Source organism: Mytilus edulis, chromosome 6, assembly GCF_963676685.1.
Source record: "Mytilus edulis chromosome 6, xbMytEdul2.2, whole genome shotgun sequence".
In the NCBI taxonomy this organism is placed as follows: Eukaryota; Metazoa; Mollusca; class Bivalvia; order Mytilida; family Mytilidae; genus Mytilus; species Mytilus edulis.
In genome coordinates, this window is record NC_092349.1 from 24,039,437 (window position 1) to 24,062,676 (window position 23,240).

The 23,240-nt window shown below is 33.8% G+C and overlaps 4 protein-coding genes across 4 annotated transcripts; all 4 read left to right on the forward strand.

The window, feature by feature from the left end:
- The first annotated feature begins 353 nt into the window (after positions 1 to 353).
- On the forward strand, positions 354 to 1,829 carry LOC139526290 (uncharacterized). The gene has a single exon (XM_071321419.1). It carries the CDS (start codon positions 354 to 356, stop codon positions 1,827 to 1,829), a length of 1,476 nt encoding a protein of 491 aa, XP_071177520.1.
- Positions 1,829 to 3,256, forward strand: LOC139526292 (uncharacterized). Its single transcript, XM_071321420.1, has one exon. The coding sequence runs from the start codon at positions 1,829 to 1,831 to the stop codon at positions 3,254 to 3,256; it is 1,428 nt and encodes a 475-aa protein (XP_071177521.1).
- Positions 3,257 to 3,626: 370 nt separating this feature from the next.
- LOC139526293 (uncharacterized) lies at positions 3,627 to 4,394 on the forward strand. Its single transcript, XM_071321421.1, has one exon. It carries the CDS (start codon positions 3,627 to 3,629, stop codon positions 4,392 to 4,394), a length of 768 nt encoding a protein of 255 aa, XP_071177522.1.
- Positions 4,395 to 18,054: 13,660 nt separating this feature from the next.
- On the forward strand, positions 18,055 to 21,642 carry LOC139526294 (ankyrin-1-like). Its single transcript, XM_071321422.1, has one exon. It carries the CDS (start codon positions 18,055 to 18,057, stop codon positions 21,535 to 21,537), a length of 3,483 nt encoding a protein of 1,160 aa, XP_071177523.1. The 3' UTR covers positions 21,538 to 21,642.
- Positions 21,643 to 23,240: the final 1,598 nt, after the last annotated feature.

Genomic DNA, 23,240 nt, shown 5'->3' on the forward strand with positions numbered 1-23,240 from the left:
AAATCAAAAGCTCAAATACATCAAACGAAAGAAAACACCTGTCATATTCCTGACTTGGTACAGACATTTTCTATTGTACAACAATGGGTGAGTGCGACAACCATGTCAAGTACTTTACAGTTCATGACTGTCTGTACATTTTTTGCCTGTTTCCCCTCTTAGCCCCTGTAATTTGTTATAACCTCAACTTCAAGGCAAAATATTATAAAAAAAACGTATTCCAATGTTTGCTATATGAACAATATTTCGACGCTTTTTCAAGAGCGAGATATGCTGATATTTATAGAGCACCTGATGTCGTCCGTGTTTTTCAGGGTCTTTGCTACTAATTGAGTTTATCTACGATATCTAGCATGAAAAAATACTACGATGAAATTGAGATACACATTAGAGGATTGGAGTCATTAGGTCAAAGTGAAGACACATACAGAGCGTTTTTAGTGCCCATTATTATGAACAAACTACCCGGTGAAATCCGCAGAAATCTTGCCAGACAATATAGATCTACAGATTTACAACTGAATGAATTACGCCGTGGAATTTTCGATGAACTTTATATTATGGATGCAGGCAAAACTTTAGAACAGTTAGAACACCCTACAGCTACCGCCGCCTTTCTGACAAATACAAATTATAGTAATCGAAATAGAGGTAACAAGAATACAAACGCAACTAACACTAAACCCAAGCCACTCTGTGCGTACTGTAAGGAGCCACACTCGTCTGTTAATTGCACTGAAGTATCTGATTACAATGGCCGAATGTCAATCGTGAAAAAAGATCGTTTATGCTTTAACTGTCTAGGACACCATAGCTTGTCAGCATGTAAATCTACAAACACTTTCAACAAGTGTCACAAACGTCATCACACCAGCATTTGCAAAGACAATGTTAAAACAAATGAAGACAACAAACCAACAGGGGATATAACCGTAGGCACAATTCAACACAACGCGGAGGAACCAGACACTATTTTACACTCGCAAACGACAGATCGTGTACTTTTGAAGACAGCAATTAACCCACTAAGTGCAGAACATGAAATACTTGATGCAAAAATATTGTTTGACGAAGGCACACAGCGCTCATTTATCACAGAGGAATTAGCCGAAAAATTGAAACTCAAACCTACTGGAACTGAAAGCGTTAACCTATCCGTATTTGGAGACAATGCAAATAGTACTAAAATTCGCCATTTGAGTAAAGGATTGGTATATCTCATAACTACAGAGGGTAAACTTCCGATTCGAGTCTTGATCGTTCCAGAGATCGCAGTACCGATGAGAACATATGTACGCCAAGCAGCAAAACTTACATATTTGTCAGGAATCAAATTAGCTCACCCAGTAACAGCAGATGAAAACTTTGAAATTTCTATTCTAATTGGAGCTGATTACTTCTGGTCAATCGTTCAGAATGATATTATCCGAGGCGAAGGACCGACAGCTGTTCAATCAAAAATCGGATACCTGTTGTCTGGAACGCTACATTCACACAACTCTGACACAGATGGATACAAGAGAGCTTCAATGATGAACGTGATGATCGCAACAAAAACCGATGAGTACGACTTGGAGAAATTTTGGAAAATAGAGTCACTGGCTACCGAGAAAATTGACACTACAAAGTTAGCAGAACAGATGGATATTCAAAAGACTTATGAAGAGAAACAAATTCGTTACCATGACAACAGATATTTTGTAACGTTACCATGGAAAGAGGATCACCCTACGTTACCGACAAATAAAGCCATTGCACAACGAAGGACGGAAAGTGTAGTAAGAAGACTTAGCAAAGAACCCAAACTACTGGAAAAATATACGAAATAATGGCTGAGCAGGAGAAAAGGGGCTTCATAGAGAAAGTGGATACTACTAATGAGGCCGATGAAAAGAGCAAAATACACTATATTTCGCATCATGCTGTGAGAAAAGATTCAACAACAACACCAATCAGGGTCGTATTCGACTGCAGTTGTAAAGCAACACCAGAATCGTCTAGTCTTAATGATTGTTTGATGACTACTCCACTCAATTTAAATGACTTAGTCGGCATTCTTTTAAGATTTCGTTTACACCAATTTGCCGTTACTACTGATATAGAGAAGGCGTTCTTGAACGTGGGACTAGAGACACAGGATAGAGATGTCACACGTTTCTTTTGGTTCGATACACCAACAGACCCATCAACTCCACTATCAATTTACCGATTTAAGTCTGTATTATTTGGAGCCACTTCATCGCCATTCATACTGAATTCCGTTCTACAAAAAAACTTGAGAGAGAACCGTTGTGAATATACTGACACTTTAAAGAACGATTTGTATGTTGATAATATACTGTCGAGTTTTCCTACAGAGAGTGCATTACTGAAATATTTTGATACATCAAGAGACTTATTCATTAGAGCAGGATTTAACTTGCACTCATGGGCTTCAAATTCTCAACTTTTGCGAGACCGCGCAAATTCACACAGCGTATTAGACAAAGATGAACTCATAAAAGTGCTTGGATTGAGATGGAACACTTGTAACGACACACTTACTTTCGCCAAACCGGAATACACCGATATTGAAGATACACGTATGACAAAACGAGAGATTTTAAGACAATCGTCTAAAATCTATGATCCACTCGGACTTATTGGTCCAGTTTCTGTGCGTAGTAAGATGCTTATGCAGACTTTGTGGGAGAAAGGATTAAATTGGGATGAACCTCTTACATCTAAAATTACATCAGAATGGAAGTGTGTACTAAAATATATTAATGAATGTTTACATTTGGAAATTAATAGACCGTATTTCAAAGAAAAATCAGACAATGTAGAATTGTTTACGGATGCAAGCTTGAAAGCCTATGGAGCATGCACATATTTAGTCAGTGGAAAAGAAACCGTACTTATCATGTCAAAGAATCGAGTGACACCACTGAAACAGTTAACAATTCCGAAGTTAGAACTCAGTGCAGCTTTGATAGGCGCAAGACTCGTCAAGCATTTGAAATCGCACTTGGATGTTACAAGCGTCACATTATGGAGTGACAGTCAGATAACTTTAAGTTGGCTTACTACTGAGAAACAATTACCCGTTTTCGTTAGTAATCGAGTGAAGGAAATTAACGAAATTACGCAAGAATATACATGGAAGTACAGTCCGAAAGATTCAAATCCGGCAGATATGCTATCGAGAGGAGTAACTGCAACCAAATTCCTAGAATTGGATCTTTGTATGAAAGGACCCGAATGGCTCACTGACTAATCAAACTGGCCACAGTGGAAGAATAAAGAATCACACATTCTTAGCACTACCATTGAGCAAGGACAATCAACTAGTGAACCGCTACAGAAAATCAGATCTTATGAAGGAATAAGTAAAATTATGGATATACAACGCTACAGCTCATACCAAAAACGTTTGCGTATAACTGCATACATGTACCGATTCATAAACAACTGTAGAAATAATGACAAACTAACAGGAAATCTTAGTGTCAATGAAATTCAGACTGCTTCGACTTCATGGATTCGAGATTCGCAACTGCGTAAATACCCTGATGTTATTGAGAGTTTAAACAACAAATCAGAGAAAAATGCGCTAGTGAAGCAACTTAGATTGTACATGGATAAAAATGAACATTATCCGTTGTGGCGGGAGAATTAACAATGCACCTATTGATGAATCAGCTAAATTTCCAGTACTAATACCGAACAAAGACAGATTTTGTAAATTAATTGTGATGGATGCACACGCAAAGAATTTTCACACTGGATTAGAAAGTACAGTGACATTTATTCGCCAGTCTTACTGGATTCCGTCGATTCGACAATGTGTGAAATCAATACTCCGTAATTGCGTTACTTGCCGTAAAATTACCGGAAGACCATATCATACACCCGACCCACCACCACTGCCGTCCGACAGACTTAATGATTCACCACCGTTTACCGTAACCGGTGTCGACTTCACAGGAGCATTGAATGTGAGAACAAAAAGCAACAGTATTAGTAAAGCATATATTTGTCTATTCACCTGCGCTAACACTAGAGCTGTACATTTGGAAATCGTTGAAGACCTTACAGAACAAACATTCATTCTAGCGTTTAGGAGATTCACCAGCCGCAAATCGTTACCAAAAATCATGATGTCTGACAATTGTACAACATATACCGCAGAAGCGAAGGAATTTGAAATGCTTACAAAATCTACTACTATTCAGGAACAACTCAACATATATGGAACTCAGTGGAAATTTATTCCGAAGCGTGCACCATGGTATGGTGGTTGGTGGGAACGATTGATCGGCTTGACCAAGAATTGCATAAAGAAAGTGTTAGGACGAGCACTAGTTACTTTTAGAGTGCTAGAGACAATTGTGATCGAGATAGAGGCTATATAAAATGATCGTCCGTTAACCCACGTATCAACGGACCTTACCGATGATGAACCGCTTACACCGTCTCATCTTCTCTATGGAAGACGGGTTAAAACTTTACCGTATTCAGGAACACTAAATATCAGCAGTGAGGAGAACGTACAAAACTTAACACATTACTCAGCAAATAGACAATCTAGTGTTCAAAAACGCATTATTCACGACTTTTGGAACAGATGGCGACGAGAATACCTCACTTCACTTAGGGAACAACATAGAAACACCGGAATTAACACTCAAATCATTAAAGTGGGCGACATTGTACAGATTCATGATGATACCCCAAGGACAGTGTGGAATATAGCGATTATCGTTAAGTTAATTTATGGGAGAGATGGACTTTGTAGGTCTGCTATTTTACGCACTAAAAATGGCACGACGTCTAGACTAATAAGTAAGATATATCCACTTGAACTCTTATCAACATATAGTCCGTGTGATTCAAGTGACAACACTATTACTTCAACCAGAAAAGCAAAAACTGATGCCAAGGAGAAAATCAAAAGTTGGATTCAACCGTTCCGTAAAGCATAAAGACTGTTTAAGTGTATAAAGTTACAGTTTTATTTCATTTGAGAGACAATAGTTATTTCATTTTAAAGTTTCTTCTTTATTTATTGCTTAAATTTTCATTCGCGGCCCCCCAGGATGTTCAGGACTGTGTTCATTAGACGTTCGCGGTACCGCTATGTATGTATTGTAACGTCATGCTACTTATGACGTTGAGATTTATGTGCAAATGGAGTTTAGAATCAATACAAGTAAAACCAAATAGTATTTCTTATTTGTGCCTTAAAAGTCTGATTATACCACTCTAAGATAACCTGGTACCTTTTGTTAGCTATTATTCGTGTGTTTCTCTGTCCTATATGTTCTCTTATTTATTTGAAATGTAGTCCTGTCCAGTGGTCTAAACGTGTAGTTGTTATTATTGTCTTTGTATTGTGTAATGTTGTCTTTTTAATGTTATATTAGAGATTTCCAATAAAATGACTTTACTCGACATAACCGGCCTAACTCAGCGTTTTTCGTCCCACTGCATTGAAGCGTGACGGAGGGGAGCATACACTGCATGCATGTTTTGCTATTTGAACACGCATTGTTGTTGGAATATGCCTTCAGTAAAATTCAACCACAACTGGTTTTTTTTTACTCTTTAAATATTTTGTCATTAAACTTTGAATGACTTTATTGACATAAAAACTATAATAGAAAAAGTAAATTAGCAACTTGTAATCAAACACACCCACCATTATTTTGTCATTTCACTTTACCAATATTTTAGTTCTTCTCACATTATGAATTTTAAAAACTACCGAGACGACATTTAGCATACAAATATTTAAATAACAAATACCGAAGCGAGAAGGTTGCCTTTTGATTGTTTTTAAAAGATTTAACGTTTAGCACACCCGAATGTAAAAGGTGTACTCGACTTTTAAAACAAAATAATATTTTTCTATAATTTAATTAAAGATAATTCGATGTGGGCACAAATTCATATCAATTATCTATTTTTCAAAAGTACTTTTTCGTCTTTACCTTTACCAAATTATAGGGCGAGGTTTTTGTTTAAGTATACCTAAACTCATTGTCATTGTCAAAACCATGAAAGACAACTCCTATGAATCGTATGATAGGTACAGATACGTATATATACGTGGTCTTATGACAGTGAAGTTTAGGCGGGAATCACAATAATCACGTGATATATACAAATCATGATTTCTTTCGTTTTTCATCATCTTAGAAATATTTTATATTGATAAAATTTATTATGAATGGGTGTCATAGTTAAGGTATACTTAGTTAAAACTTGAGTTACGCATTTAACAAAATTAATTGGTTAGCAACAACCGGTCCCGTTACGTGCGTACGTCGAGTTAGGTACGTATGTCATTTTATTGGAAATCTCTAATAGAGGTTTCTCAACATCTTACGAACGGACGAAACTCGACGAACGTATCGTTATGGAGCAGTCATTGTGTGCAGTAAAATATTTCTAACGATATTGTAGCATGTTTAAGGACAACAATAAACAATTATATACTCTTTTTGCAACCTTGCATTTTATTGTTGTGGTTAAAGATTAGTGTTCTGATTGATTTTCTGTTGTTGAATTTAACGAATGCATACGTTGAGTTTCATTTGTTTACATGTCAAATATATGCGTTTGATTTATCTCCCTTACCCATTAAAAGGAACATTGTTTTTCTAATGTCTTTGTTAGGCAGAAACCATTTGATTTTCTGGGGGGCTATGGTTTTTTTTGGAAAAAAATGTTTTTTTGGTTTCTAGTTTTTGGAGAAAAAAAATAATTTGTTCTTGACCCTGAGAAAAAAATGTTTTTTTCACTCTCAGCTGCCACTGTATGCTAGAAATGAAAGAAACTTTAGTATGTTTCATTTATTATATCAACACGTCTTTGCGCTAACCCCGCACAAAATTCTACAATACATGACAGTTGCCATCTTAGGTTACGGTACAAGGAACCAATGACCATAAATATTTTCAATTCTTTGATGACATGCTTAACATAAACACGCCTGCTCTTGTGTAGTCTATTAGATTTTTTCATCCTCCCTTTTTCCCTTGCATCTGCCCGAAATATTTCGGCAGTCTTAGAAATATATTAAAACTAACGTGTATACGCCTTTACTATATAAAATCATACAAATTGAGAAATGAGAATGGCCATGAAATCAAAACAAACCAAAGTCCAAACAATATACATTACTAAACATAATTTACGAGTCAACTGTTACAAGTCAGCTGGCTTTGTTTATTCAAACATTTATTTCAACATTTTCCTATATTTAGCTTCAAAATAAATCCTTTAAGGCGAAGACGTGCTCATTTGGATTTAAGAGGTTTGGGACAAAAAAGTTATCTCGGATGCGAGGATGTTTTTTTCAAATTATAAACCGGCTTATTCATAGAGGCGTACAGTCAAAGATCTATTTTACCCCTTTTTTGCCTTGGAATTTTCACCTTTAATTTGAGCTTATATAAGTTTTCAAAAATATTTATTGGCTATCCCATTCCAACAAAAATACACTAAAGTACAGATATAAGACTATTTGCAGTCAATAAAATATTTCTAAAACTCAGAATGGTTTTAACAAAACCTGCATGTATGTTTTTATTTGGTTTTGTTTTGATTATGCGGAAGACATTTCTAACAGGAGTTCACAGCCGATAGTCCAAAATAAATGAATAGATAAGTGCTCCCTCATTTTTCGTTACGGTAAGTTACTTCAAGTTAGGTCGATTTTCGTTAAACAATGTAAAATGTCCTGTAGATAGTCAGGAAAATATCCAATGTTAGATTATAGTTTGTTTCTGTGTGTGTTACATTTTAATGTTATGTTTCTGTTGTGTCGTAGTTCTCCTTTTATATTTGATGCGTGTCCCTCAATTTTTGTGTGGGACCCGTGGATTTGTTTTTTCCTCAATCGATTTATGAATTTCGAACAACGGTGTATTATTGTTGCCTTTATCTAGGCGCTACTGTCAACACTTTAATACATATTCTAGTAACTGTATAATGATTTGAATCATTATCCCATATGGTATATAAAATTGTTTAGGTAGATTGCTGACAAATTGAAATACATTGGGCATACACAAATAATAACATCTACACTTCTAGACCACTCGACCACATCCGCTATATAAAAATGTAACTTCAATGGTCGCAGTGTTACCTTGTCACGGAAGGCGAATCTATAAATATACATAGGACATGTAGTCGAGTGGTTTCAAGTGCTGGACAGGAGGCTACGCGATTTATGCTGTGGTGAATTAAAGGTGTGAGCTGACTGTTGAAGGACAACAATTTGTTAGCATAAAAATCTGATTATCTAATTTTCAGACTTATATATAGATAAAGACTGATTTTAAACTTTATAAAGAAGACATTGTTGTCCACAAAATTTGATTATTTTGAAATACTGGTTATAATTCAGTTATGAAAGGACATATGTGAAACAAATCATACTATAACAACCAATGGTCATTGAGTTTGAAAATTATAGATCTGTTTATCCTTGTATTTCTTAGTAACACAAATGAGGTCGGCTCAACTTATTCCCGGTTCAGTTTTCTGGAATTTGATCGGTTAACGCACGACCTAAGTTCATGTCACATCGTTTATGATGTAACTCTAACTATGTTTAGCGCCGAATTCAACCCGTTCAAGTCTTTCTGTCTGTGTATTAAAAACGACTTATATATGAATACTTGTAGGGTTCTGCTAAATTTAGAACCCTCCACCCCGTTAAAAATATGTAAATTCCCAAATATCCATTATTTTTTTTCAATCATGAAAAAACGTTGCTTTTACAATAAATGTTTGGACTAACAGCTGTGATCTATTCGTTATCTATGTTCATTTCCGATAAAATGAGATGAGATAATAACAGAAAATTGTTAAATATATTGCCATGTAAAATCTGCGAAATCTAAATTCAATGTCATCAATTTATTATTTTAAAATTTGTTTTCAGATATTCATGATGAAGTTATTCCTCAAAATATACGTGGTAAGTTGTTTGATGTAGAACATTTGAACATTCACTTAATCCTTGAATAAGGCATCTTTAGTACAAACAAAATAACATACTCATTAACGGAACTCCATAACTGTCTTGTTACGACCTTTTTTATTTTATGCGGTACATTTACCTTTATATGATATGCACTTGTAATTATCTGAATTGCAAAAACCTGTATATGATGTGCAAATAACATTATATTATGTGCAAGTATCCTTATATGATCCCACGCTCACCGCCAATGAAAGAAAATGACAATGATTATAGTTTATTTATTTTAAAATCTGTTCTTGTGTATACCATTTTGAAAAGGAAAGGTTAATTCATCAATATAACAACAAAACTCATTAGAGCAAACATTGCCCAAATGGGACCTCGAATATAATTATATTTAAATATTTTTTTTTTCAATTCTGTTGTAGTTGTAAATTTAAAACACTCTATCTGTAAGAGACCACCATGACTCAGTAAACAATCAATAAATGCATTGTTTTCATTTTCATTTAAACACCAATCAATTAAATTACAAACATTGTTTGTCCAAGATATGCTTATGACGCGTATCTGAAAACACACCATTTATTTTCTGTTTAAAGACCATTCAGATTCTCTGGTTTTGTCGAATTTATATACACCTTCAAAAATGTGAAGGCTGAATTCCATTTGCTGATGTAATATTTATTAGAACAGAACGTCAAATGTAAGATCATTGTTATTAAAGCTAAGACAAATTATCTGTACATGGTATCTCATCAGATTGGTTACGCACCGATTCTTCATCTCGTGTGGACAGGAACACTTATATTTCCTTGTGCCCGCGACAAACAGATAGACATATTGACTCAGTGTTTTTGTTAAATGTATTTCTATTTTTATTCATCTGAAAACTCCTAGTTTTTTGGGGGGTTCGTGTTGCTTATTCTTTAGTTTTCTATGTTGTGCCATGTGTACCTTTGTTTTTCTGTTTAGATATAGGAAGATGTGGTGTGAGTGCCAATGAGACAACTCTCCATCCAAATAACAATTTAAAAATTAAACCATTATAGGTTAAAGTACGGCCTTCAACACGGAGCCTTGGCTCACACCGAACAACAAGCTATAAAGGGCCCCAAAATTACTAGTGTAAAACCATTCAAACGGGAAAACCAACGGTCTAATCTATATAAACAAAACGAGAAACGAGAAACACGTATATATTACATAAACAAACGACAACTACTGTACATCAGATTCCTGACTTAGGACAGGTGCAAACATTTGCAGCGGGATTAAACGTTTTAATGGGCCCAAACCTTCTTTGTCTTTTTCATTTTTAGCCATGGCGTTGTCAGTTTATTTTCGATTGATGAGTTTGATTGTCCCTCAGGTATCTTTCGTCCCTCTTTAAAGTCTTGTTCTACTGATTTGTATAGTTCGTTCTTATGTTGTACTATTGCACCACTATCCCATGAGTTATTCAGTTGTTGTCGTTTGTTGATGAGTAACATATTTGTTTATCGTTAATTTTTTGTAAACAGAGTAGGCCGTTAATTTTGTTCGCTTGAACTGTTTAACATTGTCATTTATGGACATTTTATAGCTAACGCTGTGGTATAGGCTTTGCTCATTGTTGAAGGCCGAATGGTGCATATAGTTGTAAATTTGTTTTTCTTTTTGGTCTCTTGTGAGAGTTGTCTCATGGGCAATAGTACTACATCTTCTTTTTTTTTCGATTTTAATAAAAAGAAAACAAAAAAAAAACTTTTGTTTCAATAACACGGATATTTCTTTTTTAATTTCATTATTGCTTTATTTTTTTATTACTCTAGAGGTGGCGCAAATCAGATGTTGATACTTTAAAATTTCAAAGATCTTTTAGAGTACATACAATTTAACTCTCTTTTTTATCTTGTAAAAGTATTAAAACATTTGACTTTTCTTCACTTGATACAAGTATTCCACTTTCGAATCTAAAAGATAAATTGAAATAATTGGTATTGCTTTGTTTCATAAAAAAAGAATGGCCGACGAAGATACAAGTATCTGGTCTTAGTAAGGGATACATCCTACTTCGATCTGATTCGAACAAAAAATTCTCTGAAAGTGACAGTATCGATATCAAGATGCTTGATTTCTTGATTGACAACATATTTGTTACGTTCGGAGGACTACCGGCATTCCAATGGGAAAGAATTGTGCCCCTCTTCTTGACGACTTTTTTTCTTATTATTATGAGTCTTATTTCATACAGGAACTTCTTAGGAAGAAAGATAAGAAGTTAGCAATATCTTTTAACTCTACTTTCCGCTATATAGATGATGTTCTCTCACTAAATAATTCAAAATTTGGTGACTATATCGAACACATCTATTCCATTTAACTAGAGATAAAGGATACAATAGATACAGTAAAGTCGGCCTTATATCTTAACTTACATCTAGAAATTGACATAGAGGGTTGATTGAAAACAAAATTTTACTACAAAAGAGATTCTTTCAGCTTTCCAATTGTGAACTTTCCATTTCTAAGTAGCAACATCCCAGCAGCACCTGCATACAGTGTATATATCTCCCAATTGATACGATATTCTCTTGCTTGCATTTCATATCATGACTTTTTTGAGGGTTGTTGCTCACAAGGAAGCTATTAAACCAAGAGTTCCAAATGGTGAAGTTGAAATTATCTCTTCGTAATTTTACGGACGCCATCACGAGTTGGTTGACCGTTATGGAATAACCGTTTCACAAATAATATCGGATATGTTCCTTCCGTTGTATTTACAATCCCCTTCCCTTTCATAAATGTGACCTACCGAATTAGACGATATCTCATAAGCAAGACGACGGGTGTCACATGTGGAGCAGGATCTGCTAACCCTTCCGGAGCACCTGCGATCACCCCTAGTTTCTGGTGGGGTTCGTGTTGTTTATTCTTTAGTTTTCTATGTTATGTCGTGTGTACTATTGTTTGTCAGTGTGTCCTTTTCACTTTTAACATTTGCGTTGTCAGTTTCATTTCGATTTATGAGTTTGACTGTCCCTCCGGTATCTTTCGTCCCTCTTTTAATATTGTGATTATTGGTATTAATATTGATTTTGTAATCAGTAAATTAAAAGCAAACATAAGAATATTATTGTAAACAAATGCACTTTCAAGATGTTGAAACGTATGTTGAAAACAAATGTTGAATGTTTAGTACGAAAGTTAAATGTTGAAAAAAGTGAAAAAAGTATAATTTTTTTTTTGGAGGTTGAATATTAAAATCAAATGTTGAATGTTAAAAATGAATGCTACAAAAACAGTTGAAAATATTGAATGCTTAATATTGAACCATCTTAACATTCGTTGTTATAAATCATGTTTGTATCAAAGTAATGAAGTACTGACTACAGAGCTTATGAAACCCTCGGTGGAATATCAGTCCATAGGCAGAGGTATCACCCAAGTGATGTACAAAATTGAAAACAACACTTTTAATAGTAACACGCGTCCGAAGCGCGTTTTTTATTCCCTTTCATCAGGAAAATTCAAAGCCAAACATTTGAAATCCAAGGATGTGTTCTTTACATAATTAATGCATTACTTTGCCTGCAGAATACAATAATTCAAAACAAAGTTATTTTTATTTTTATCTTAAAATGCCCTGTACCAATTTTCCTCAGTTTTAGTTTGTAAAACGGATTTGTTTTTCTCTATCGATTTATGAATTTCGAACAGCGGTGTACTACTATTTCTTTTTTTTATTATAGTTCAATACACCCAAAATGACTTGTCTTTATTCAAAAACATTCCTACTCCAAAAATTAAATACCACCAATTAGAAAATGTTCTAAAAAAATGTGTTCTCACTCTTCTTTTAAAACAATTATGCTCTATAGTATATATTTCTTGACAACTGACACATTCATTCATTAATAAAGTTTACATTTTTCAAGAAGATAAATATATAGTACATTTAAAAGCCAGTAAATGCATATTTTTTCCATTTTTCGTCCCTTATTTTTGTCTTAAAACTGTCTTCCCACCTTTGTCCTGATCGCTTAAGTGTGAATTACAGTTACGATACACCAACGTCATAAATATTTCTACGTCCTGTTATTGCAATAATTCCGAATACATTTATGGCCCACGTTCCAACGGTGGGTTAGGTTGTCCTGCGATATAACGTTTTGTGCTAGTGATTCTATCCTGACTGGTGCTGGCTGGTCCTGATTTTGTGCTGGTGTTTTTTTTTACATTGTATCAGGACGGCAGTAAAACAACCGTTATGTTGCTTATTTTTTATCTGCTACGTCCTTAGTACCATGCATGAAATATAAAAACGATTTTTTTATTGTATAACTCGTGCAATTTCGCCAAACGAAATTGTCCCGACGATGTGCTGGTGTTTAGAAAAATGGTCCTGGTTCTGTGCCTTTATATTTTAGTTAAAACTGGCAAATATTCAAGATCATTGACGCAGAAATTTGTTTTGACAAGACCGTCTCTGTTGATCTGTTTTGGGGTTTATTTCTTTTAAACTTTTGTTTAGTTTTTTTGAAGATATATATGCTGTTAATTAACTGTTATTGACTTATTATCTTTTATTTGTTTTCTTAAAACTGACATTGTTGTGAACTGTTGTTACTGGGAAAAAATATGCTGTTATCGGTTATCAATATTTTAGATTTAATGTAAACTGATTTGAGTAAAATAAAAACTGTTGAGATAAAAAGAAAAATACATACGATTAATAGTATTACGATCCTTTTGCATAACCATCATGTTTGCCAATGGACAGAGTTAAATCAAAAACCAAATTTACTAGGTGTTTAAAACTTCTATACGTCACTGTACGACCTTCGCCAATGACCAAAAAAAATCAAAATGTGAAAGGTTTTGCATGAAAGTTGAGATCATACATATAGAATATATACGACTTTGTCTAATAAAATTGAGAATGGAAATGGGGAATGTGTCAGAGACAATAACTCGACCAAAGAGCAGAAAACGAGTGTTAGCGAAAGTAAATAGGCAAATAGGCAAATATAAATTTTACTGGTGTGTCTATGAGTGGTTTTGACATTCAAGGCACCAGTAAAATTTATTTCGGTTACTGTAAACGAGGGTACTTCTGTAAGTCGGTCTTTGGGTAAAGGAGGTAAAGGAGGATGATCCGGAGCCGAATACAGTCGACTTACAACTTTATTGCAGATCACACGTTTATGTATATTGCTCTTGATAACGTGTTGTATCGAAGATATCTAATAGGTTTGGCAGAGTACTGTTACGGTCCTCGATAATCCTGTGCGTCAATCGAGAATTTTGTATATTCTTCAAGAGGTGCATTTGAGTTGTTTGATACGGTTGTATTAATTCCTCTCTTGAATGATTTCTGAATTATGCTTTTTCAGTGAGGATTTTATCCACGTTATCGATGCGTTTTGTATTTCGATTGCGTGTAACATACCTTTTTGTATTGATCGTGTTCTACAGTTTGTAATGGTTTGGTTGTCGTGGAATCTATCTACACGTATCCCTCTTTACAGTAAGTCAGCAGGGTTTGATTCACTTGGACAGTATACCCAAGCTAACTCTTCTGTAAGCTCAGTAATTTCTTTTACGCAGAACGAAATGAATGGTTTTAAAGTTTTCATTACACTTAACCAGGTGAACATTATCTGGCTGTCACTCCATAAAACTGCACGGGTTATATACAAAGTGTCCCTAATGTGTGCTAAAAGTCTGCTTTCAATAACGACAGCCATTAATTTATACTGGTCATTATCAGTTGTTTTAGAGGTGCTACTCTGTTATTCTTAGGAAACTTTTTCCGTTTGTGACTATGTACTTGCATGCGCCGTAGGCTTTTATACAAGAGTCCGTGTATAGATATAGGAAGATGTGGAAGAGAATGAGACAACTTTCAAACCAAGTTACAATTTACAAAACTAAATCATTATTGTTCAAGGTACGGTCTGCAAGTGGAGCTATACAAGGGCCCAACAATGTCTTATGTTAAACCATTCAAACGGGAAAACCAACGGTCTAATCTATATAAAATACGAGAAACGAGAATCACTTATGAATCACACAAACAGACGACAACTACCTCACATATAATTCCTGACTTAGGACAGGTGCAAACATTTGCAGCGGGATTAAAGGTTTTAATTATACCTAGCCTTCTCCTGTTTCTAAAACAGTAGTATAACATCTCAACATAGAAAGATATACTATTACATATCAATTGGTATGACTTAACTCAATCAAAAATGAAGTGATACACACAAACACACAATGAGCGAATAAATTTGATATGTGGTACAATGTAAACATAAGTGATGAATTACATATATAACGTTGTTTTTGTTTGTGTCTGAACCTAGATCAAAGTGATGTCGGGGTACTTTGTGTCTTCCTGTATATCCTTTCTGATATTCACTCATTCTGTGATCGTTGATTCAGGCAGTAATTCGTCCCAGTTGAAGTGTTTCTCCTAGTGGCGTGACAAATCAAGAAAAAGGTGCTTAGTTTAGTATTTTTCAACTTTTATGGACAAGGCTCCGTGTTGAAGGCCGTACTTTAACCTATAATGGTTTACTTTTTAAATTGTTATTTGGATGGAGAGTTGTCTCATTGGCACTCACACCACATCTTCCTATATCTATATAAGCATAACTCAAGCTAAAAGCAATTTTATTGTTAAGCCAATATCTTAAGCTTACTTTTTAGCCCTGTCGTAGACATTTTCGGCTGTGCATTTTCTTTTTATAAAATGGAAAGAAACAGTTATTTGGATTTGTTTTTCGAATTTCAACATGAGAACAATTTGTATTTTGTATTTTTTTATCTTTTTTTTTGGTCTTTTGACATATGATTTTGCATTTCATACAGAGTTTAAGTGTTTTAAATACATATTGGAAATTTAGAATTTCCTCGAAATTTCCCTAATTCTGTCCATAATCACTAGTTTAACGATATAATACTGTATTATATTAACAAAGTGGTTACCACATTTGTAAATTTAGGGTTACATCGATAATTTCATGATTTTCTAAATAAAATGTTATAAGTTGTAGAACGTAAATTATGAACAAACATAGTCCATTTAGTGTGAATTTCTGATTTTGATAACTACAGAACTAGGGAAAAGTATCATATACGGTACAGCAATGATGATAAATACATTCTAGAGTTATTTTCTTCAAGGGTTATACCCCCTGATTTGGCAAATTAGTCGTGGTTTCGCTGGAATTTTGCAAATAATTGTTTAAAAAAAAGAAACATTTTGTATAGATTATCTCAAAATAAGTACAACATGGAAATGCTCATATCATATTTAATTTCATATATGAAAACAACCACAATCGGTAAGCTATATGAAAATACGAAGATGTAGTATGCTTGCCATGGAGACAACTAACCACTAAAATTCGAATGATGCGGATGTAAGTAAACATAGGAAACCGTATGGTCTCCAACAATGAGAAAATCCCATACCATATAGTCGGCTATAAAAGACCGCGAAATATAAATCAGTTGTGAAACATCCTAATTGATAACACAACTATTTATGAAAAACAAATATGATAGACATAAACCAATAATAACCACTGATCAAAATACTTCTGACTTGGGGATGGCACATACAGAATGTTGCCAGGTAAAAAATGTTTGTATGTGTGCAACCCTCCAACTAAATTCGGAGAGAGGTTGTACAGCAAACATAATAGCAATCCATAAATCGGTTAAAAAGAGTGTAACTCATCAGATTGGTACAAAGTAGAAATAACTAGCAAAAACACAGACCTGGCGTGACAGGATATCTATACATCTCTAATACACAAATTACAGTTCTTAGATAGCTAGCAATAACTGTTGCTGACAGCTAGACTAAAATATCTATCTGCACTAGTTCAACATCTATTAAACTTATTCTACAGACGACATGAACAGTCAAATAAAAGAATGAACTTGTGCAATGCCAAAATATAGGTATCGACAGATTGTAGTACCTTGAACATGTTGAAAGTAAATATGTGTTTACTTATTAACTTTTGTAAGGTTTTTATTACCAAATGCTAACATAAATATTACACCCCAAACAATATATAATTCCACTGTTGGATGGGTAACCTTTTGAATGAGGTTATTGATAGGATCGATGAGTGTACTCGGGTTGTATTCAAGTTTTCGGGTTCGGTTCACAACACCAGTACACCAAATATAAAATGTCCTATTGCGTTTCTACAGGCACAGCAAATCATGCAAACTGAATCTATGTATCTATTAAAGCATTTAGTAAATTTATAAGTAACTTGTGGTTACGAAATCCATGACTTAATAATGTAAAAGTAATAATACATAGATTACGCTCTTTAAAATCCAAAACACAACTAAAGACACAGACATAGCTATGAGTTGATGTATATAAACACCGTACGGTGGTGCCAAAAGAACAATAGGGAAAGTAAAAATCTTCCCTTTAGTTGTAAATGTTTGGGTCGGTTTTTTTTTATAAAACTAACTAATTTTTATGTGGAAATGGACAGTTGTTGCTTTTTCAATGGTCCTTTTTTGTAAATCTCGGCAGTACTTTTCACGGAATTCTTGATTATGTAACGAAAACAAATCACTAACATTACGGTCAGTGTTGTAGAAATAATCAATTAAATGAAATTTAGACGGATCTTTAATGATTTTCTCTGTTTAAATACATTTTATAGGGACACTAAAAAAAATGGTGCTTTGAAATTAGCAAATCGCATTCAACCGTGTGTGGCATTATTAGTGTTATTCAACTGGAATGAAGAATTAAACCTCAATTCAATACTGTAAACCAACTTATTTTCGCGGCTACTATTTTTCGCATGTTAACCTTTGTAGTATATTTCGCGGCTATTTTATATCGCGATTGTCACATATCTGGATATCGTTTAATAAAGAAAGATACAAGTTTTACATATCTGCGAAGATTAATATTCGCGTTATTTTTCTATTGCGAAAGTCGCGAAAATAAATCGTTCGCGAAAAAAAATGGTTTACGAATTTTATTTGTTGATTTTTTTATTCTTGCAGAGCAGTTCGAAAAACTTTTGAAACAGTGGATGGAAGATGATGAACAGTTTGTTAGTACTGAAGCAGAGAAACATGCAATGCAAAAAGTCCTGGAAGAAAGTTCCGTTACCCTGATAGGAAACTCAGGCACTGGAAAAAGTTTTCTTTCTAAACACATTGCCCTCAAAATGATGACACATGGCTATACTGTAGTCCCAGGTATCAAACCTGAAGATATTAAACTTTTCTTTAAACCTAATAGGAAAACAGTATTTGTCTATGATGATGTCTGTGGCCGGTATACTCTTAATAAACAAATTTACAATGACTGGAAGCAATATCTTGATCACATTACATCTCTTCTTAAAGACAAATGTTGTAAAATAATTTCTACATGTAGATTGGAAGTTTATAAAGATGAAGTTTTTCGCAATCTCTCTATTTTTGAAATGTGTAACATCGATTTAAGTTCAGGGAAATTCAAACTTAGAGATGCCGAAAAATTAGCTTTAGCTGAAATGTACTTTAAGGACAACTCTGATGAAGCAATTAAATTGTCTGAAGAATATGATTTTTTCCCGCTTTTATGTAGTTTGTATCGTAAACAGAACATCCGGACAAATTTAAACATAAGTACTTTTTTTAAAAATCCTTTTGGGTTTTTTAAAGATGAAGTTGAAAGAATGTATAAAGAAGGCGATACTGGTTGTAAAATGAAATATTGTAGCTTGATGCTTTGTGTTATGTTTAACAACACGTTGACAGAAGACAACTTTTCTATAACAGATAAAAAGATAGGAGCAGTCATAAAAGATTTACTAAACAAATGTAAACTGAATGCGGGAACATCCATCGAAAGTTTAAAGGAATCCCTTGAAACACTTGAAGGTACATATGTGGTCAAGGAGGATAACAAATACAAAATCATCCATGATAAATTGTTTGATTTTCTTGCCAATTACTTTGGGGAGAAGATGATACCGATTTTTATTGATCACGCTCATCCTGATTTGATACGCGAGAGATTTCTTTGGCAGATACCAGATAACATGAGCACAGAAAAAGAGTTTATTATAAGAGTACCTGATAAATGTGTAAATAGATATATAGAAAGATTGTTGGAAGATTGGAAGAGAGGATTCGTTTACAATGTGTGTCAAAACAGAAACTTGAGTTCTACTAAATTTACAGAAAACCTCGTTACACATTTAAAGCAACTTGATCCATCGACGCAACAAGAACTTGTTTCTACTCGAGATGTTCACAGTAAAGATATAGCACTTGCAGGAAGTTGCTACATTGGTACTATTGAGCTTGTCAAATGGTTGATAAATATGAGTAGTGACATTAACTATTGTAGAGATGACGGTTGGTTTCCTTTATTATGGGCAAGTCAAGAAGGACATAATGATGTTGTTAAAGAACTGTTACAACATTCAGCTGACGTCAATAAATGTATAAATAATGGAGTATCATCTCTGTGGCAAGCATGTTATAATGGACATGTTGATGTTGTTAAAGAACTGTTACAACATTCAGCTGATGTCAATAAATGTAACAATAATGATGCATCACCTCTGTGGATAGCAAGTCAGACTGGACATGTTGATGTTGTTAAAGAACTGTTACAACATTCAGCTGATGTAAATAAATGTAACAATAATGATGCATCACCTCTATATATAGCAAGTCAGAATGGACATGTCGATGTTGTTAAAGAACTGTTACAACATTCAGCTGATGTCAATAAATGTAACAATAATGATGTATCACCTCTATATATAGCAAGTCATAATGGACATGTTGATGTTGTTAAAGAACTGATACAACATTCAGCTGATGTAAATAAGTGTAAAAATGAGGATGTATCACCTCTGTATATAGCAAGTCAGGAAGGACATGTTGACGTTGTTAAAGAACTGTTACAACATTCAGCTGATGTCAATAAATGTAACAATAATGATGCATCACCTCTGTGGATAGCAAGTCAGACTGGACATGTTGATGTTGTTAAAGAACTGATACAACATTCAGCTGATGTCAATAAGTGTACCAATGAGGATGTATCACCTCTGTATATTTCAAGTCAGAAAGGACATGTTGACGTTGTTAAAGAACTGATACAACATTCAGCTGATGTCAATAAGTGTACCAATGAGGATGTATCACCTCTGTCTATAGCAAGTCATAATGGACATGTTGATGTTGTTAAAGAACTGATACAACATTCAGCTGATGTCAATAAGTGTGACAATGAGGATACATCACCTCTGTATATAGCAAGTCAGAATGGACATGTTGACGTTGTTACAGAACTGATACAGCATTCAGCTGCTGTCAATAAGTGTGACAAGAATGGTGAATCACCTATGTATATAGCAAGTGAGAATGGACATGTTGATGTTGTAAAAGAACTGATACAACATTCAGCTGATGTCAATAAGTGTAACAATTATGATGCATCACCTCTGTATATAGCAAGTCAGAATGGATATGTTGATGTTGTTAAAGAACTGATACAGCATTCAGCTGCTGTCAATAAGTGTGACAAGAATGGTGAATCACCTCTGTATATAGCAAGTGAGAATGGACATGTTGATGTTGTTAAAGAACTGATACAACATTCAGCTGATGTCAATAAATGTAACAATAATGGTGCATCACCTCTGTATACAGCAAGTGAGAATGGGGATGTTGATGTTGTTAAAGAACTATTACAACATTCAGCTGATGTCAATACGTGTTACAAGAATGGTGAATTACCTCTGTATATAGCAAGTAAGTATGGACATGTTGATGTTGTGAAAGAACTGATACAACATTCAGCTGATGTCAATAAGTGTAACAATTATGATGCATCACCTCTGTATATAGCAAGTCAGAATGGATATGTTGATGTTGTTAAAGAACTGATACAACATTCAGCTGCTGTCAATAAGTGTGACAAGAATGGTGAATTACCTCTGTGTAAAGCAAGTGCGAATGAACATGTTGATGTTGTGAAAGAACTGTTACAACATTCAGCTGATGTCAATAAGTGTAACAATTATGATGCATCACCTCTGTATATAGCAAGTCAGAATGGATATGTTGATGTTGTTAAAGAACTGATACAGCATTCAGCTGCTGTCAATAAGTGTGACAAGAATGGTGAATCACCTCTGTATATAGCAAGTGAGAATGGACATGTTGATGTTGTTAAAGAACTGATACAACATTCAGCTGATGTCAATAAATGTAACAATAATGGTGCATCACCTCTGTATACAGCAAGTGAGAATGGGGATGTTGATGTTGTTAAAGAACTATTACAACATTCAGCTGATGTCAATACGTGTTACAAGAATGGTGAATCACCTCTGTATATAGCAAGTCAGAATGGACATGTTGATGTTGTTAAGGAACTGTTGAATCATTCAGCTGATGTCAACAAATGCGACGACAAAGGTCAGAAACCTCTTTATGTGGCACATATGAATGGTCATTTGAAAATAGAAGAATTACTTTTAGGAACAAGTGCAAGTCAACATTGATGTCACAATTATTAATTCCACATTGCTATTTTCGTTATTTCGTGTTTTGACAAATGCTCATATTGCAATTTTGTCTGTATATTTCCTACTTGAAGCTAAGATATGTTAAGGAGTCAATGGTTAACTAATTAACAACCCTGTAGACTTACACCTGTATCTTTTTGTTAATTTTAAATTCCCAACAAGATGCACAATGGTATGTGCTCTAATGAATCGTGGATTATATACTAGAAAATCCGCTAAATTATAAAATATTCTCTATGTGTTTAAAATTGATTAACTCCAAATATAAAATTTAATTATTTGTACTTTCCTAAATTAATGCTAGAAACCATTTGATAACGTGTTACTAAGTTATCGAACCTTACTGCTAGTAATTTTTACATTACTTTTGAATTGTTGTTCAGTTTGATGTCTGACTGATGTGTTCCCATTATCTTTTTGTTTTTCAGTTTGATATTTGATAATGTCGACTTCAGTGAGCCATATATAATGTAACAGTTAGTATACAATTTAAAAAAGATATGCTATGTTATTAAGTGACAATTCTAAAAAACTGAGATTATTATAAAATCTTAAACAAAGATAATGCTCCAAATAAGCCTAATTAATTACACAGAAGTAGAAATAGTCATCAGTATGCCATCATTCACGATTTACATGGGAAACGTATGCCAATCACAATTACCAATTGTTGAAATAATTATCAAGTGTACACAGCTAGTGTCAATGGCAATGTTCTCTGGTATACTTAGGGCAGTAACTGGTGTCATATTAAAATATACGGTTTTTTTCGAAAGCAATTGTCTTTGCTTTAAAAGTAATACACGACACCGCAGAAAGCATTCTATCACATTACTGAATGATAGAGTATAGTAATGGATAGTAATGAAAGAAAATAATTAAATACTAATACTGTAAACCTCTTTTTGTTTGTATAGATATTTAAAGTGTAAAAGACGTATTTTTTTTCATTTTCTTTATCTAAAATTGTTTATTGAAATTTAAGATAAATTAACAATGATGATTTTGATTTTGAACAATTTTGGTTAATGAAAGATAACTATTTTTCTTGGAACAAACACTAAAGATGATAGAAATTGACAACAGAAAAAACACCAATAACTCAAGATCAACAAGATTGTTTTTGTTTGTCTATTCTAGTCCACTATGCTGAATATTGTCCATTGTTGACATGATAGGTTTGCATAGCGCTAGTTGAGCAAACAAACTTTTTCTGGAGCCTTTCAATTTCTAAAACATAATGTAAAATGCTTTCTCATGTATATTTACATATTTATTTCTGTTATCTCTCATTGAGTAATTTCCTGATAGTTTGTATGAACTACTATTTTGTTTGTGTATTTTTTGTAGTATATTGTTTCATTTTATTATTTTTGTTATTATCATTACTCATGTTACATATCTATTGTCTGTTTATTGCATATGTTATGGTTTATAATAATATTGTGTGTATGATATATGCCCTCCTTGTGCCCAAATTTTACATTACATATATTCTTTTCTATTCTATTCTATATTGTATAACATTAAGATATGATTGTTTCTTTCTAAAGAATTATTAGTATGTGTCTTAAATAGCTTTGTAAAATATTTACAGAAGACAATAACAATCAAAACCAAGGAGTAAACAGTCTCACTAAATCAAAGGACATTAATTATTATGATGATTTCTATTATCA

What these genes read in the sequence shown, in the direction of transcription:
- LOC139526290 (XM_071321419.1), top strand. Translation starts at nt 354, where the DNA reads ATGAAAAAATACTACGATGAAATTGAGATACACATTAGAGGATTGGAG.
- LOC139526292 (XM_071321420.1), top strand. Translation starts at nt 1,829, where the DNA reads ATGGCTGAGCAGGAGAAAAGGGGCTTCATAGAGAAAGTGGATACTACT.
- LOC139526293 (XM_071321421.1), top strand. Translation starts at nt 3,627, where the DNA reads ATGAACATTATCCGTTGTGGCGGGAGAATTAACAATGCACCTATTGAT.
- LOC139526294 (XM_071321422.1), top strand. Translation starts at nt 18,055, where the DNA reads ATGGAAGATGATGAACAGTTTGTTAGTACTGAAGCAGAGAAACATGCA.